This window comes from Schistocerca piceifrons, chromosome 1 (assembly GCF_021461385.2).
Source record: "Schistocerca piceifrons isolate TAMUIC-IGC-003096 chromosome 1, iqSchPice1.1, whole genome shotgun sequence".
NCBI lineage: Eukaryota > Metazoa > Arthropoda > Insecta > Orthoptera > Acrididae > Schistocerca > Schistocerca piceifrons.
Window position 1 is genome coordinate 930,083,465 of NC_060138.1, and position 19,220 is coordinate 930,102,684.

The following is a 19,220-nucleotide window of genomic DNA, read 5'->3' on the forward strand; positions in this document are numbered from 1 at the left end:
GGGAGGAAGGCAAGGAGAGAGACGGGGAGGAAGGCAAGGAGAGAGACGGGGAGGAAGGCAAGGAGAGAGACGGGGAGGAAGGCAAGGAGAGAGACGGGGAGGAAGGCAAGGAGAGAGACGGGGAGGAAGGCAAGGAGAGAGACGGGGAGGAAGGCAAGGAGAGAGACGGGGAGGAAGGCAAGGAGAGAGACGGGGAGGAAGGCAAGGAGAGAGACGGGGAGGAAGGCAAGGAGAGAGACGGGGAGGAAGGCAAGGAGAGAGACGGGGAGGAAGGCAAGGAGAGAGACGGGGAGGAAGGCAAGGAGAGAGACGGGGAGGAAGGCAAGGAGAGAGACGGGGAGGAAGGCAAGGAGAGAGACGGGGAGGAAGGCAAGGAGAGAGACGGGGAGGAAGGCAAGGAGAGAGACGGGGAGGAAGGCAAGGAGACAGACGGGGAGGAAGGCAAGGAGAGAGATGGGGAGGAAGGCAAGGAGAGATGGAGGAAGGCAAGGAGAGATGGAGGAAGGGGAAATTGTTGGGGTGGAGTGTGTGTGTGGACAGTGGATTAATGAAGACAGAGGCCAGAACAATCATGGGAGTGAAGGATATTTTCCAAGGATAACTTCTGTCTGCATAGGTCAGAGAAGCTGTTAGTTGACGGAACGATCCACATGATCCAGGTTGTGAAGCAGCCATTGAAATTGAGCACATTGTGCTCAGTCCCATGTTGTACCACCAGATGGTCAACTTTGTTCTTAGCCACAGTTTAGCAGTGGCCATTCATTCTGATGGACAAATGGTTGGTTGTCATAACAGAAAAAGCTGTGTGTCTCACCCAACCCACCCAACATCCTAGCCAATCATTATGTCACTCCTACTCTCAACCCTCTGCTGCAGAGATCATACCCTGCGGACAAGCCAGGTGCAAGATCTGCTCAATGAACGCATCTCACACTTGTCCAGTGCCGCCAGAGGACTATCATACCTAATTGGAAGCAGTGACACCTGTGAAAACAACCATGTCATATACCAATTCTGCTGAAATTACTGCACTGCTTTTTGTTTTGGTATGACAACCAATGGCCACACTGTGGCCAAGGACGAAGTTGAGCATCCTTTGACACAACATAGAGCTCTGCACAACTTGCTCAATTTCAATGGCTGCTTCACAATCCATATCATCCCTTTCCTACACCACCACCTTCTCTGAACTATGGTGATGGGAGTTATCCTAGCAACACGTCCTTCGCTTCCATAACCCTTCTGGCTTTAATCTCCATTAACCCATTGCCCCAAACCCTCCACCCAACAGTTTCTCCTCCCTATATCTGATCACCCTCTCCCAGTTCACATATCCCCATCTTCACCCATACATCATATCCCTAGCCCGTGCACCTGCCTCACCTACCTCCCCCAGTCCTAGCCAGCAAACTGCTGCCTCCCTCTGAGCCCCTAGCTCCTTCAATCCATCCCAACCCACACAAACTCCAGTTCACCCCTAATCTACCCCCCACAATGCACTACTGGTATTATGTCAGGACACTGTAGGGCACAGGGTGTGTGTGGCGGGGGGAGGGGGGGGGCGCTCGAGAAAGGATTAATTCTGATAGCTATCAAGTTTTCTTTCATTTTTGTGTGGTGTGTGCCTGTAAACAACTCGACACTTCTACCTTTTGGTGAGCTGTCTCCTTTAGGAGTAAAATGTTCTTCAATTTACATGGTTTAACACATCTGTGCTATTATCAGTGGGTCCTTATTAACTATATTAATAACTAGTCTGTTTAGCTTTACACAACATTATTTTCATTAATGATCTGATACGCTAGCATTAGCTCTGATGGTTTTAATGCCAAGAACATGCTTTGTTTGCACAATTTTATCTCCATTGCCAGTTATTTTAACGAAAATAATCAATTTTTGAAAATATAATGTAATTATATTATAAAAAAATCTTCTCACTAAGTGGCAGCAAACATATATATATATACACACACACACACACAAAGATATTGAAATCTGCAAGTTTTCAGAGACAGTGGTTCCTCCTCCTAGCGGAAGGGTTGAAGGGGAAGGAAAATGATGGGGTTAAGGAAAATGATGGGGGTTAAGGATATGGGGAGCGTTCAGAAAAGACACCCAGATCGGGGGAGGCTTATTGGATAGGATGAGAAGAAATGACTGATCGTCAAGGACTGCACCAGATGAGATTAGAGGTTTTCAAATCTCACCAACAATCAGTCTTTTCTTATCCCATCTGGTAAGCATCCCCTAACCCAGAGTTCTGGATGACTTTTCACAAGTCTCCCCATTTCCTAAACCTCACCTGTCATTTTCCTTCACCTCTCTTCCTCTACCCTTCAACTGATCTCTCAGAAGGAGCCACTGGCTCCAATAGCTTGCAAATTTCAATACCTTATGTGTGTTCTCCTGCCGCCACTTTATCAGTTATTTTGCTACCTGCCATCTTAAATGATGAAATGTAATATTGGTGCAACATCTGTTTTATTTTCTTCTTACTGTTACAATATCCACTGTACACTTTCATATCATCTCAGAATCTTTTTCGAATAGTTTTGCTTATTCTAATTATTTTTCTTTGGTTCTTATTATTTTACCTTTAATAATTAGTCCCTTTGTACAATCCGAGATTCTTTTCTTCAGATTTCTTCATGTTTTCTACATCTTTTGTCATTTTTCTATGCGCAACTGCTAAATAATTATCCCTTCCACTTGTATTTATACATTTTTTAAGCTGCTGAACGTTTTACATCATTTTATCCAGTATCTCACTATTTTCCAATAAATTATTAGAATCTAATTTCTGACTACTTCTTTGGAGTCTGTTTCTTTCTAATATTTATCCTTTTTATGATGTGCACCTTACAAATTTATGATTAGTGAAATTCCTTAGTGATATAATAATGTAACATTTTGTAGAATTTTTCTATTGTTTGATCATATGTTGTGAACTTCAATTTCAATTCCATTTCCATTTCATACTGGTCAATTAATTTCTATTTGTTTTCTTCTCATAGAATGTACTATCGATATATATATATTATTGCCAAAAGGAAAATCTATGAAACAACCTGCATCATTTTTGGTAGGATATCAAAACAGTTTCACTGAAGACTAGTTCTTTAGTTTTTCCTACTTTTTCGTTAAAATAATAAGTTTCGAAGGCAGGAGACTAGGTACTGGCAAAATTGAAGGTGTGAGGACAGTCGATAAAGCACTTGCCCATGAAAGGCAAGGTCCTTGAGTTCAAGCCTCGATCTGGCACACGGTTTTTATCTGCCAGGAAGTTTCAACAACAACAATGTAGTGTAATCTGTTGTCATTTACATAATTACTGGTATCTATAATACTCTATATTTACAGTACCTCGAGACAGAGTGCATTGGTGCAATACATTCATGCTTTACATGGAAAACTATTTGTATATTTTTGAAACAATGCATGCTATCTGTCTGGGATTCCTTTAACATATAAGCAACTTTATGGACTGAAAGAACTGTTGTGCACAGTGACCATAGGCGATAAGGAAGGAAAGGCACAGTCCCTTTAGTTTTTATCACTCTTGCATATCTAGATCTCAGCTATAAATATCTTCAGCGCAATGCCGCAAACTCAGAACAGTACATGTCACCATATGCTCTTATTGCTGTATAGGTAGAAGGAACCTGAGATGATTGTTTACATTTACTGCCACGAGTTTGTTGGATTGTAACTAAAATGCACTGAAGGTGGCTATTTACAGCCAAAATCCAGATACAGGAGTAATAAAAATTAATTGGGTTTCTTTTAAAATATCTTCTGTTATACAGCTGGTAACAAAGTATAAACAGAGACACACTGCTTTTACATTCATAAAGAGGAGGGGGGAAAAAAGGTTCTTCACCTTCTCACATTTAATGTAAGCAATGCACAATGGACATATTTATGTAAAAGACAATTATACATCTCTACAATAGTAAATTTGCAGTACACACTAATTCCCTTGTTAACTGCTTGCTCAACAAATTTGTTTTAGTTCGGCCAGAAATTAATTTCATGAGGGGCACTCTAATAGTGATCCTCACCAGAACAAGGAAGATACCATATTCATCAGTCAATGTTACTGTGAACGTTGCAGACATAATAAAGATTATGAGATGTGAATGTGGAAACCATATTGGATGTAGCATAACAATGAACAAGATACTTATCGCTTCTCCATATTTAGAAATAGTAAGTCTCTTCCCCCACTTTTATCCCCACCCCTCCCCTCTCTTCTCTAACAATCCCACATCCCATCACAGGATTACACTGCAACTCTGTAACTTGAGTTTCCGAAAAAAATGCAGAGCACCACCTGAGCATAAATAAATTTCACAGTGAGTATTACAATAATCAACTTCCTAAGTGCATCAATGAAACTGTTTTACTTCATTTATAGTTCAAACTGAATAGAAAAATTTCAAATATCTAGAATAAAACACAAATGAAGAACAAAATTTCCTACCTGGGATATAATGGTCCACATAAAATATAGCAGCAGTTACGATAACATCCACGAGAAAAAGGGTTGTAGCCACCTTTAAATTTTCCTGTAACTTGTTCATTGGTAGTTCTACCCCGTGCTACAAGCACCATATGGAATCCTGTTAACCCATATATGGGAATAATAAGCAAAATTATAATTCCCATCAAAACTATGCTGTAAATTGTGTTAAGGATGAACACAGAAAAAAAATACAAAACAACAGATAGTGTGTGTGAGATGTGTGTATAACACACAGATGACTTATACTACTTGACTTCTCACCCATTCAGCTAGAATAACAAGTAAAGCATCCCAAAAATTCCATTTATTGCCTAAACTACATCATTTTACACTTTTCACTGTAATTGTTTTTATTATGTTATTGCAGTTCCAGCTGATCTGCTACTGTCCAACATCTACAAAGATATAACAAAACATACTTTAAAAAAGTACACAACCAATTTTGCTACCTGTTCACAGTCACATATTTACAAGATTCAATGTCTCGTTACTGCATAGAAATAGCTTAAAAATTACAATGTCCTCATACGACAGTGTCACCCTTTATAACAATAGTCAATGGCTGTTATCAATGACATGAATAAAATTTTCTCCAGAGAATCAATTAATCTACCACTCTCCATCCCATGCAGTACCTTTGAAGACTCCTCAATGCTGCTGAGGTTATGACTAATTACACAGACTCGCATTAAATGAGGACTTACTTGTGTTCATGCGCTCACTGAATCTGGTGGAAAAATGCCTTGCTGTTTGCATCCCCATAGAAACTTTCACATTGGCCACATCGGAGTCCATAAATTCCTGATTGTTTAAATGGTTTTGTTTTGTGCATGGTGTGCCCGGTTATTTTTCCTATCTTGTTGTCAGTGCAGAACGCGACTCGTACAACCTCTTAGGAAACTGATGTATCTGGCACTGCAGCACAGTAAGGCAAAGCCGTGTATATCATAATTTTTCTGGGTCCACTCGTCTATGCGTCAAACTTGTGCCTAATTTTGGCAGTCACTTACTAGACAATGCACCATTGGTTTATTGTATTGCTGTTTATAAGTAACTGTTGTTATCACTTGTCTGTTTTAGTTTTAGTGTTCCATCATCTATAGCATCGCGTCTCATTGCCCGTGTTTTCTGTACAGCACTACACCGTAAATTTTTTAGTGCTTACAGTTCGGTGGTTTTATGACATCGTTGTTCTGTGTTCATTACAGTGATACAGCTTGATAATAAATTCAACTGGGAGGGGCACACCACAGAACTGCTGAAGCGTCTTAACAAATCTCTATTTGCAATGCGAATTGTGTCAGACATAGGGGACATAAAAATGAAAAAGCTGGCATACTATGCTTACTTTCATTCCATAATGTCATATGGGATTATTTTTTTGGGGTAATTCATCAAGCCTAGCTAAAGTTTTCCAGGCACAAAAATGTGCAATAAGAGTTACATGTGGTGTGAACTCAAGAACATCCTGCAGAAGCCTGTTTAGGGAACTAGGGATACTAACTACTGCTTCCCAATATATTTATTCCTTAATGAAATTTGTCATTAAAAATTTATCACTTTTGCAAACCAACAGCTCAATTCATGGAATCAATACTGGAAACAAGAATAATCTTCACAAGGATTTAAAGTCATTTACTCTTGTACAAAAAGATGTGCAATATTCAACAACACAAATTTTCAGACAGCAGCCATAAAAAGCTTAACAACTAATGAAATTCTCAGTAGAACCAACTGATTTTTTTTGTGTGTGTGTGTGTGTGTGTGTGTGTGTGTGTGTGTGTGTGTGTGTGTGTAATTTTAAATTCAATGCATTAATGCAATCTCAGTAAATGAGTGTTTGTAAAATGATTCCTTCATATAGTGTTCACGAGGGAGAGGGGGGAAAGAGACGATCATTTCACTTGGGACCTGTGGAAGGTACATTAGCTTATTTGTTTCAGTTGTAAATATCTGTCATGTATTATTATTTTTCTGGAGGACCTCCTCCACTGCGGATCAATTGCAATGAAGGTAAATCTAATCTGTAATCTAAAATGCAAGTACTTGTTTTAGATTGTTTGTATTTTACAACTGTGTGTGTTTTTTCCGCACATCAGGAGTAAAACATGAACACATTACTCTTTCATTAAATGAAATGCTAGCAGTGGTACAAAGACTGTACAAAGGGGAATCACACCGAAAAATTGCTAAGAAACTCAGTGTAGATGTTACACCAATAAAAGATTGGAGAAGAAGCCGGAAAAACATTAAATCATGTACAGTGACAATAGATAATGGAAATGCTCTTAAGAATCGCAAAACATTGAAAAAATCTGAACTTTAACTGCCCGACAATGCACCGTGGATGTGATTCGACCACGGAAAGGAACCCCAATATATTGACCATTACAATAGAAAAGGCAACAGCTTTGCACAAAAAAGCTAGAGGCCCAAAGTGAGTTCACAGGTAGTGAAGGCTGGATTCTCCGCTGGAAACTTATCATGGCATTCGGTTTGTTCCAATTTCTGGAGAAACAATACCTGCTGATGCCCAAGCAGCTAAGGAGTTTTCTGTGAAGTTTCAAGAAATTGTCAAAGAAAATGAACTGTTAACTTGCTAAGTCTTATAATACAGATGAGACAGGCCTGAACTATAAACTGCTGCCAAACAAAGCCTTTTCTGCATAGAATGAAACCTTGGCAGCAACGAAACTTAAAAAAGGTAAGTTAGCTGCTGCTCCTTCCAGTAACGCTGATGGTAAATACGAGCTTTCATGTTTGTTACTGGCAAATTTACAAAGTATTCAAAAGCATTACTAACTTATCTTCTTGCCGGTTTATCATCACACTCACAAATTTATTTGGATGGACTGCAATCTTTTCAAATGTGGTTTTTTGATGCGTTCATTCCATCTGTTGAAAAGTCTTGAAACAAAAACTGAGCTCCCTGTTTTTTGCCCTCTTGCTGTTTAAAAACACACTATCAAATCCATCTGAGGATGATTTAGTGAAAGTGGACACCAAATGTTGCATCACTTATCCTATCAATGCATCAGGGAGTGATAGAATGGATAAAGAGGCAGTACCAGAGAAAATAGATCAGTTCAATTTTAGAAACATTATGACAAAGTGACCAGACCGAAGGTGAACAAAACCACAACATGCAGGAAATCTTTAAAGATCTATAAACTGCACAATCTAATGTCCCCGACAGTGAAGCTGAAGAGTGGATTGACCAATGTGACAAAATCATGAAACCAGCAAACAGCTCAATGACAACCAGATTACTGCCACTGTTTTGGATGAAATTTGACAAGAAACTGTGAACATGGACTGTGATGGTGATTACAACAAGCCCTCTACCCAGATTTCACACATCAACACTGAGCATAACTTCCCTGCAACACCAGTTGACATCTTGTGAAGCAAGAAATGGAGAAACATTGCAGTTACGTTTAGAATTTCATCTGGTGCACAAAAATCTATACCCACATTTTTTGTAAGTAAATTTTTACTAGTGCATACACAACCCTCAGTTTTTATAGTACAACTAAAAACAAAGATGATGTAACTTACCAAACGAAAGCGTTGGTATGTTGACACACACACACACACACACACACACACACACACACACACACACACACACAGAATTCAAGCTTTAGCAACCCACGGTCGCTTCTTCAGGAAAGAACGGAAGGAAAGAACAGAAGGAGAGGGAAAGATGAAAGGATGTGGGTTTTAAGGGAGAGGGTAAGGAGTCATTCCAATTCCGGGAGCGGAAAGACTTACCTTCTCCTTTAAAACCCACATCATTCCGTCTTTCCCTCTCCTTCCCTTCTTTCCTGACGAAGCAACCGTGGGTTGCGAAAGCTTGAATTTTGTGTGTTTGTTAGTGTGTCTATGAACATACCAACGCTGTACAGTACATTATAGTAAGAACGTACTGTTCAGTAGTATTGCTCTTTTTCCAATACATAATAACAGCTTTTGTGTGGTTTATTGCAATGTTTTTACTGTAGAGAACAATATGCATACCTACAGCATTCATTTTTGAGTTCACAGACTGTCCATTTTAATGCGAATCCGTGTATTTCTGTACTTTCTGATAATCTGACCTTTTTTCCATCCCAATCCATACCTCAGACCCAAAGGTGACGGATCACATGAGTTGTATTGTATTTTGTTATTCCTATTCCATAATCTTCTAATTTACATTCCTAATACACTATCACTGCAGCCATTATATGTTGCTAAATAGTATATGAGGGACTTTTTTTAAGACTTCCAGTAGCCCATAAATAAAAGACACTTGTATCTAAAAAACTATTTTATGGCTCAAAGAGCAAAAGGCAACCACTCACCTATGGGGCATTGATGTGTGGAGCACAGAAACATGTAACAGGAAACAGCATTCACACTAGGTTTTGAGCATCAGCTCTTTCTCTAGCAACGGCCCACACATTCACACACACCGAGTGTGGCTGCGTGCAACTGTGTGCGCTATTCCTAGAAATAGAATAGTCCTTGAAAGCTATTGTGGATGTTCCTCTCTCTGTTCTGTGTTTCCGTACTCCATGCATATGTCCACTTTAAGAGAGTAGTTGCCTTTCCTTTATTTTATGTATTGTTCCATCCAAGAATTTCCAGTGTTGTTTTATTATTAAAAGTTGCGTACACTTATTGTAACTTTTTTAAATAATCACCGTAACAATTGAGGCATTTGTCATATCTGTGAATGAGCTTTCGAATACCCTCATAGGAAATGTCAATGCCTTTGAATTGCGAATAGAAATGTGAGCCGGATTCAATGACACACCCGAAACAAAACAACAATGACAACAACGGAGACACACAAATTCACCAAGAAAGAAAAACAATTCTAACAAACCTTCAACAACCAAATGGTGTGTTTTGGAGCCAAGCTTTTGGAGTTCAGTAAGCCACAGACCATGATGAACTTTGTGACTTTTGGAATCTTTGTGATCTGTAACTGTCCGTTTACTCACATTGCTGGTGCAATCCAACAGTTCCCTGTACAATTTCAACGTGACATTTTCAATCACCCATCATACATTGATAGTCTAGCACTGAGTGACTTGTATCTTTTCCCTGAACTACATAGGTGGCTCAGAGACAGCATTTCCAAAGTAACAAGGAGCTTCAAGACAAAAACAAGACTCATTTCAGTTCATTGACAGAACATTTTATGTAGAGCATATTGGAATGTTTGTTCACAGGTACAACAAATGCATCAACCATTACAGTAATTATGTCAAAAAGTAACCATAGGCTTATGTAACTTCTAGTACAAAAGTAATTTTTATATAAAGTAAAAAAACGATTATATAGTAAGTTACATGTTTCGTGTATTTTCATTCAATAATGTCATATGTAATAATGTTCTGGGTTAACTCATCTTTAAGAAGGAAAGCCTTCATGTCTCAAAAATGTGCTGTAAGAATAATATATGGTGCTCATTCATGATCATCTTGTACACATCTGTTTAAGGAGTCAAGCATTTTGACTCCTGCTTCACAGTATATTTGTTTCCTTATGAAGTTTGTTGTAAATAAACCACCTCATTCATTACACCACATTGTAGTTTTCTTTCGCACAAAAGAGGGGCACAACACTGAAATCAAAATATCACTTGCCCAATGATCTAAAATGTCAGGCAGCAAAGTTAAATTTGAAAATAAACTGAAAAATAATTTCATTGACACCTATTCTGTACAAGGATGTCTGCTTTTGTAATGTGTAGCATCCTAATATGGCACACAGCCATATTACATATGATTGGGTATCGTGAGCGTAAAATGACTTGGTTCACATCATTACAATCAATTGTACGAATGTTCCATGGAACATGAAGCTAACTAGCTAACTACTAGCTAGCTAACTGGTCTTATTTATTACCGATCAAATGTTAAAACAAAAAATTCAAATAACAAAAAAATACCATTGTATATAACTTTCACCTAAAGGGAGATTAATGAATGCATTGACCATTGAGTGAAGAAAGGCTTTTTTTTAGATATCTCTGGATGGCACTGACTGATATGGCTCATACAGTACAGTTTGTTTCCAGTACACAGCAAATTTATGGGTTCTACTGTAATTTTACTGCCAAACCTAAAAACATAACAGAATGTTGTTTCTGTAGTTCCATAGTAAAAGCAATATGAGACTGCATGACAGTTAAATTCTAATAGCATAATCTCTATTTCATGGCAAAATGAAAAAATTACACAGTTACTGTAGTAATGTTTTCTTCTAATTACTCTATGTTCAGAGACTGAATATATTCACAACCAGACTGTGTCACCATAAGCTGTTTTACCTCTAGCACATTGGCAGATATTTTCATAAATCATACATACAGAGAAAAATATACTGATATGGCCAACAAGATTTTTTTTACTACAAGAGTCATATTGAAGAAACACTTGTTCACTGTACTGACATTGTTAAAACATTGAGTGTATCATTACAATATAGCAGCATACACACAAGAAACACTTGTTCACTGTAATGACATTGTTAAAACCTTGAGTGTATCCTTACAATATAGCAGCATACATACAAATAATATTTTACTATGAAATTATAGAAAACAGCTTTCTATTAATTTTTGGGGGGTGGGGGATAATGGGGGTGAGGAGAGTCATCAGTCTTGAGTGGTTTGGTGCGGTCTGCCTTAATTTCCTCTCCTGCACCAAGTACTTCATCTCTGAGTAGCAATTACAGTCAACATGAATGTCTCCTTGATGGATATATTCCAATATATATCTTCTCCTCCAGTTTTTACCCTCTACAACATAAACTATTCCAATGTCATACCGCATCTTATCATCCTCCTCAGTCATACTTATTTTCCAAAACGTTCTAAACCACCACATCCGAAATGCTTGAATTCTCTTCTTTTTGGTTCACGAGTCACTTCCTACAATTTCTTTTATTCCAAATGTACATTCTCTAACATTTCTTCCTCAAATTAAGACCAATGTTCAATACTGGTAGATTTTGTTTGGACACGCACGCTCCCTTTGTCTGTGCCAGTTTGCTTCTTATGTCTCCCTTGGTTCATTATTTTGCTTTCACGGCACCAGAATTCCTTCATGTTATCTAATCGGCAGATCATAATTTTGATGTTCAGTTTACGACCCACATCAATTCTGTTGGTTCTCATTACTTTCATCTCTCTATTTGATTTACTCTCAGTCCACATTCTGTGCTCAGTAGACTGTCCATTCCATTCAATACATATTTTATTCTGCCTCACTGTAACTCAAAATACCAATTTAATCAGCAAATCTCGTTCATGATATTCTTGCACTCTGTAATTAATTCTACTCCTAAACTTACCTTATTTCCGCTATTGCTTCTTTTATGTACAGATTGAACAGCATGTGAGAAATACTGCATTGCTGTCTTACACTGTTAATTTTAATCTGAGCACTTCATTCTTTGTCTTATATTCTTATTGTTCCCTCTTGGTTTGTATACATTATGTACATTACCCATCTTTCCCTATAGCTTACAACTATTTTCCTGAGAATTTTGCATATCTTGAACGGAGATGTCGAGTCACAGGCAGGCACAACAAAAAGACTACTAAACATATAAGCTTTTGGCCAGAAGGTCTCCCTCTGTCTGATTCTAGGGTGGGGGATGCCAACATCAATCAAAAGACTATCAAGAAAGCTTCTGCAAAAGGCACTAGTGGCCAAATGGATAATACGATGGGGGAGCGGGTACAACAGCAGTAACGTGGAAGGGGCAGTTGTGCCACAAACTTGAGAATCATAGTCCAGACAGGACAGAACTAAGGCCCGATAAAGGTGGAGAAGTGTGACATTCTCTGTCCCAAGAGGTGTGGGCGAGGAAGCAAAAGACATTTAGCTTACGAAAACAGGCAATCTTCAGACAGAGGATATGGGGCAACAAAGTTAGCTTGTTGTCAGGATCCTGGATCCAGATGGATTAGGGTATGATAACAAATGCACCACCTGCAACTTAAGGGAAGAGAACTGAAAACTGTATTACAGAGTCAACACAGAAGCCCCAGGCCTATTAGGTGGAGGGTTCATGGTGATGCTGTATCAGACATGTCACAGATGACTCCATCTTGAAAAAAAGGGGGCAGACATGACCTGGGAGGCATAAGAGACCTCAATACAATGGAAAGCTGTGTGAGTAAACTGGCCATCGAGAGGTGGGAGGGGAATGACAATCAACAAGTTGTGGTCACTATTGCAGAGGTCATCATGCAGCAACGAGTATAATGAAGGGAGAAGAGGAGGGGAAGTGAGCAAAAGGTCAGCAGCAGAGAAAATGCTATAAGCAGCAAAAAATGGGTAGGGGAACCACCACAAAAAAGGCACATGTAGTGGACTGAATGAAACTGTTCTATGAGAAGATCCCAACTAGATGAAAAACCACTGCCCACTAGAATTGATGGGCCTTAAAATCCAAAAGGAGGAGAAAGGGAGTGCGAAGTTGCTGGAACACAGAAGTTGGGCAGAGGGCATATGTGGCCTGTTGGGAGACAGATAAAGATTGCAAACCACGACTACAAGGTCCAAGTTGTACCGGATTGCAACAGCTCCCAAAATGGTACAAAGGACACTTATGTACTAACAACGTCCACACAGACCAACTGCAAATGTCACCGGAAGCCTTCAAATGGTGATACAATTCTGACAAAGCATAGAACCCATGAAAGGTCAAAGAATGAGCATCCTCAAAGTGAGGCTCTCATAGAACAACAAGCTGCAGTGTGACAGGAAATAGGTGAGAGTAGAATCCATTACACGTCAACTGAATAAGCACAGGATAGGATTCTAAATCCACAATCTGTCATTCACAAGGACAGGACAAAATCCAGAAACAAGAGGTCAGACTCCGGCACATAAGGTAGGGAGTAAGGGTTGTGCATAGATGTGGAGGGGAGGGGGGGGGGGGGGGGGAGCAGCAGGCAACATCACCGGAGGGGATCCGTCCCATGTCTCCTCCTCCTCCTCCTCCTCCTCCTCCTCCTCCTCCTCCTCCTCCTCCTCCTCCTCCTCCAGTCAAGGAGAGCAGGCCCCGAAGAGAGAGCTGGCATCAGCGAGACCCTGAACTAAGAGCCAGAGAGCAACCTTGGTGACAGGACTGTGGCTCCCATGGCTCATCCGTAGCACTAGGCCTCTGATCAGGGACATTCTGGGGGGAGCGAGGCCCAACACCAGCTGATGCAGTAGAGAGCAAGTACTGGGGCAGAATGGTGGGGAAGTAGGAACGGACATGGGGGAGGGGAGCAATGGAAGAAGCGGTATAGAGGGTGAGAGGGAGGAGTGGAAGTGGTATAGGAGGGGTGAGGCGAGGCGGGTGGGTAGGGGGCAGAGTAACGGGCAGGGTGGTGGTGCGGGAGGGGGGGGGGCCAACGGGCAGGGTGGTGGTGCGGGAGGGGGGGGGCCAACGGGCAGGGTGGTGGTGCGGGAGGGGGGGGGCAACGGGCAGGGTGGTGGTGCGGGAGGGGGGGGGCCCAACGGGCAGTGTGGTGGTGCGGGAGGGGGGGGGGCCAAATGGCAGGGTGGTGGTACGGGAAAGGGGGGGAACCGGGCAGGGTGGCGCTGCTGGGGTGGGGGGGTGAGCAACCGGGCAGGGTGGCGTTGCTGGGGGGGGGGGGGGAGCAACCGGGCAGGGTGGCGGTGCTGGGGGGGGGGGGGGGAGCAACCGGGCAGGGTGGCGTTGCTGGGGGGGGGGAGCAACCGGGCAGGGTGGCGGTGCTGGGGGGGGGGGGAGCAACCGGGCAGGGTGGCGGTGCTGGGGGGGGGAGGAGCAACCGGGCAGGGTGGCGGTGCTGGGGGGGGGGGGAGAACCGGGCAGGGTGGCGGTGCTGGGGGGGGGGGGGGGAGCAACCGGGCAGGGTGGCGGTGCTGGGGGGGGGGGAGCAACCGGGCAGGGTGGCGGTGCTGGGGGGGGGGGAGCAACCGGGCAGGGTGGCGGTGCTGGGGGGGGGGGAGCAACCGGGCAGGGTGGCGGTGCTGGGGGGGGGGGGGAGCAACCGGGCAGGGTGGCGGTGCTGGGGGGGGGGGGGGGGGAGCAACCGGGCAGGGTGGCGGTGCTGGGGGGGGGGGAGCAACCGGGCAGGGTGGCGGTGCTGGGGGGGGGGGGAGCAACCGGGCAGGGTGGCGGTGCTGGGGGGGGGGGGGGAGCAACCGGGCAGGGTGGCGGTGCTGGGGGGGGGGGGGAGCAACCGGGCAGGGTGGCGGTGCTGGGGGGGGGGGGGGGAGCAACCGGGCAGGGTGGCGGTGCTGGGGGGGGGGGAACAACCGGGCAGGGTGGCGGTGCTGGGGGGGGGGAGCAACCGGGCAGGGTGGCGGTGCTGGGGGGGGGGGAGCAACCGGGCAGGGTGGCGGTGCTGGGGGGGGGGGGGGAGCAACCGGGCAGGGTGGCGGTGCTGGGGGGGGGGGGGGGGAGCAACCGGGCAGGGTGGCGGTGCTGGGGGGGGGGGGGGGGGGAGCAACCGGGCAGGGTGGCGGTGCTGGGGGGGGGGGAGCAACCGGGCAGGGTGGCGGTGCTGGGGGGGGGGGGGGCAACCGGGCGGGGTGGCGGTGCTGCGGGGGGGGGGGGGGGGAGCAACGGGCGGCGTGGCGGTGCGGGGGGGGGGGGGGGGGGGGTAGGGGGGTGCAACGGGTGGCGTGGCGGTGCGGGGGGGGGGAGCAACGGGCGGCGTGGCGGTGGGGGGGGGGGGGGGAGCAACGGGCGGCGTGGCGGTGCGGGGGGGGGGGGAGCAACGGGCGGCGTGGCGGTGCTCGGGGGGGGGGGGGGGGGGGGGGGAGCAAAGGGCAGGGTGGCGGTGCTCGGGGGGGGAGCAAAGGGCAGGGTGGCGGTGCTCGGGGGGGGGGGGGGGGGGGGGGAGCAAAGGGCAGGGTGGCGGTGCTCGGGGGGGGGGGGGGGGAGCAAAGGGCAGGGTGGCGGTGCTCGGGGGGGGGGGGGGGAGCAAAGGGCAGGAAGGCGGGGGGGGGAGCAAAGGGGCAGGAAGGCGGTGGGGGAGCAACGGCCAGGGTGGCGGTGCTGGGGGGAGGGAGCAACGGGCAGGGTGGCGGTGCTGGGGGGAGGGAGCAACGGGCAGGGTGGCGGTGCTGGGGGGAGGGAGCAACGGGCAGGGTGGCGGTGCTGGGGGGAGGGAGCAACGGGCAGGGTGGCGGTGCTGGGGGGAGGGAGCAACGGGCAGGGTGGCGGTGCTGGGGGGAGGGAGCAACGGGCAGGGTGGCGGTGCTGGGGGGAGGGAGCAACGGGCAGGGTGGCGGTGCTGGGGGGAGGGAGCAACGGGCAGGGTGGCGGTGCTGGGGGGAGGGAGCAACGGGCAGGGTGGCGGTGCTGGGGGGAGGGAGCAACGGGCAGGGTGGCGGTGCTGGGGGGAGGGAGCAACGGGCAGGGTGGCGGTGCTGGGGGGAGGGAGCAACGGGCAGGGTGGCGGTGCTGGGGGGAGGGAGCAACGGGCAGGGTGGCGGTGCTGGGGGGACGGGGGGAGGGAGCAACGGGCAGGGTGGCGGTGCTGGGGGGACAGGGGGGGGAGCAACGGGCAGGGTGGCGGTGCTGGGGGGACAGGGGGGGAGCAACGGGCAGGGTGGCGGTGCTGGGGGGACAGGGCGGGGGAGCAACGGGCAGGGTGGCGGTGCTGGGGGGACAGGGCGGGGGAGCAACGGGCAGGATGGCGGTGCTGGGGGGGAGGGGGGGAGCAACGGGCAGGGTGGCGGTGCTGGGGGGAGGGGGGGGAGCAACGGGCAGGGTGGCGGTGCTGGGGGGAGGGGGGGAGCAACAGGCAGGGTGGCGGTGCTGGGGGGAGGGGGGGAGCAAGGGGCAGGGTGGCGGTGCTGGGGGGAGGGGGGGAGCAACGGGCAGGGTGGCGGTGCTGGGGGGGGAGCAACGGGCAGGGTGGCGGTGCTGGAGGGGGGAGCAACGGGCAGGGTGGCGCTGCTGGGTAGGGGGGGAGCAACGGGCAGGGTAGCGGTGCTCGGGGGGGGGGGGGGGGGGGGGGGGGGAGCAACGGCAGGGTGGCGGTGCTGGGGGGGGGGGGGGGGAGCAACGGGCAGGGTGGTGGTTGTGCTGGGGGGGGGGAGCACCGGGCAGGGTGGTGGTTGTGCTGGGGGGGGAGCACCGGGCAGGGTGGTGGTTGTGCTGGGGGGGGAGCACCGGGCAGGGTGGTGGTTGTGCTGGGGGAGAGCACCGGGCAGGGTGGTGGTTGTGCTGGGGGAGAGCACCGGGCAGGGTGGTGGTTGTGCTGGGGGGGAGCACCGGGCAGGGTGGTGGTTGTGCTGGGGGGGGGGGGGAACAACGGGCAGGGTGGTGGTTGTGCTGGGGGGGGGGGGGGGAACAACAGGCAGGGTGGTGGCGTTGGGGGGGGGGACAACGGGCAGGGTGGTGGCGCTGGGGGGGGGAACAACGGGCAGGGTGGTGGCGCTGGGGGGGGGGGGGACAACGGGCAGGGTGGTGGTGCTGGGGGGGGGGGGAACATCGGGCGGGGTGGTGGTGCTGGGGGGGGGGCAACGGGCAGCGTGGTGGTGGTACTGGGGGGGGGCAACGGGCAGCGTGGTGGTGGTGCTGGGGGGGGGGGCAACGGGCAGCGTGGTGGTGGTGCTGGGGGGGGGGCAACGGGCAGCGTGGTGGTGGTGCTGGGGGGGGGGCAACGGGCAGCGTGGTGGTGGTGCTGGGGGGGGGCAACGGGCAGTGTGGTGGTGGTGCTGGGGGGGCAACGAGCAGCGTGGTGGTGGTGGTGCTGGGGGGGGGGGGGGCAACGGGCAGCGTGGTGGTGGTGCTGGGGGGGGGGGGGAAACGGGCAGGGTGGTGGCGCTGGGGGGGGGGCACAACGGGAAGGGTGGTGGTGCTGGGGGGGGGGAACAACGGGCAGGGTGGTGGTGCTGGGGGGGGGGGAAACGGGCGGGGTGGTGGTGCTGGGGGGGTCGGACAACGGGCAGGGTGGTGGTGCTGGGGGGAGGGGGGGGGGAACAACGGGCAGGGTGGTGGTGCTGGGGGGAGGGGGGGGGAACAACGGGCAGGGTGGTGGTGCTGGGGGGGGGGGGAACAACGGGCAGGGTGGTGGTGCTAGGGGGGAAGCCATGGGGGGGGGGAACAACGGGCAGGGTGGTGGTGCTAGGGGGGGGGAAGCCATGCGCAGGGTGGTGGTGCTTAGAGGGGGGAGCAACGGGCAGGGTGGTGGTGCTGGGCGAGGAGCGCAGAAATGGTCATGGGGAGGGGTCGGAACGGGCAAAGTGGTGGTGGGAGGAGTGAAACGGGCACCGTGAATGTGGGACGGAATGGGCAGATTGGGGGGGGGGGGAGTGAAACGGGCACCGTGAATGTGGGACGGAATGGGCAGATTAGGGGGGGGGGAGTCAAACGGGCACCGTGAATGTGGGACGGAATGGGCAGATTAGGTGGGGGGGGGGGGGGGGGAGTGAAACGGGCACCGTGAATGTAGGACGGAATGGGCAGATTAGGGGGCAGGAGGAACAGGCAGCTTGTGGGGTGGAGGAATGAGAAGCTCGGCAGATAGTGAGGCGGGGGGGGGGGGGGAGGAACAAGAAGGTCGGCAGCTAATGAGTGGGGGGGAGGAACGAGAAGCTCGGCAGCTAGTGAGGGGGGGGAGGAACGAGAAGCTCGGCAGCTAGTGAGGGGGGGGGGAGGAACGAGGAGCTCGGCAGCTAGTGAGGGGGGGGGGAGGAACGAGGAGCTCGGCAGCTAGTGAGGGGGGGGAGGAACGAGGAGCTCGGCAGCTAGTGAGGGGGGGGGGGAGGAACGAGGAGCTCGGCAGCTAGTGAGGGGGGGGGAGGAACGAGGAGCTCGGCAGCTAGTGAGGGGGGGGGAGGAACGAGGAGCTCGGCAGCTAGTGAGGGGGGGGGGGAGGAACGAGGAGCTCGGCAGCTAGTGAGGGGGGGGGGAGGAACGAGGAGCTCGGCAGCTAGTGAGGGGGGGGGGAGGAACGAGGAGCTCGGCAGCTAGTGAGGGGGGGGGAGGAACGAGGAGCTCGGCAGCTAGTGAGGGGGGGGGGAGGAACGAGGAGCTCGGCAGCTAGTGAGGGGGGGGGGAGGAACGAGGAGCTCGGCAGCTAGTGAGGGGGGGGGGAGGAACGAGGAGCTCGGCAGCTAGTGAGGGGGGGGGGGGGGAGGAACGAGGAGCTCGGCAACTAGTGAGGGGGGGAGGAAGGAGGAGCTCGGCAACTAGTGAGGGGGGGAGGAAGGAGGAGCTCGGCAACTAGTGAGGGGGGGAGGAAGGAGGAGCTCGGCAACTAGTGAGGGGGGGAGGAAGGAGGAGCTCGGCAACTAGTGAGGGGGGGAGGAAGGAGGAGCTCGGCAACTAGTGAGGGGGGGGAGGAAGGAGGAGCTCGGCAACTAGTGAGGGGGGGGAGGAAGGAGGAGCTCGGCAACTAGTGAGGGGGGGGAGGAAGGAGGAGCTCGGCAACTAGTGAGGGGGGGGGGAGGAAGGAGGAGCTCGGCAACTAGTGAGGGGGGGGGGAGGAAGGAGGAGCTCGGCAACTAGTGAGGGGGGGGGGAGGAAGGAGGAGCTCGGCAACTAGTGAGGGGGGGGGGAGGAAGGAGGGGCTCGGCAACTAGTGAGGGGGGGGGAGGAAGGAGGAGCTCGGCAACTAGTGAGGGGGGGGAGGAAGGAGGAGCTCGGCAACTAGTGAGGGGGGGGGAGGAAGGAGGAGCTCGGCAACTATTGA

At 49.5% G+C, this 19,220-nt stretch overlaps 1 protein-coding gene across 2 annotated transcripts in view; it reads right to left on the reverse strand.

The window, feature by feature from the left end:
- Nucleotides 1-19,220, reverse strand: part of LOC124787817 (palmitoyltransferase ZDHHC8-like) — a 259,782-nt gene that overhangs the window by 112,309 nt on the left and 128,253 nt on the right. For both annotated transcript variants that reach the window (XM_047255931.1, XM_047255159.1), the window contains exon 5: nt 4,484-4,678. In XM_047255931.1, the coding sequence (XP_047111887.1) occupies nt 4,484-4,678 (195 nt within the window). The remainder of the gene's footprint in view (nt 1-4,483; nt 4,679-19,220) is intronic.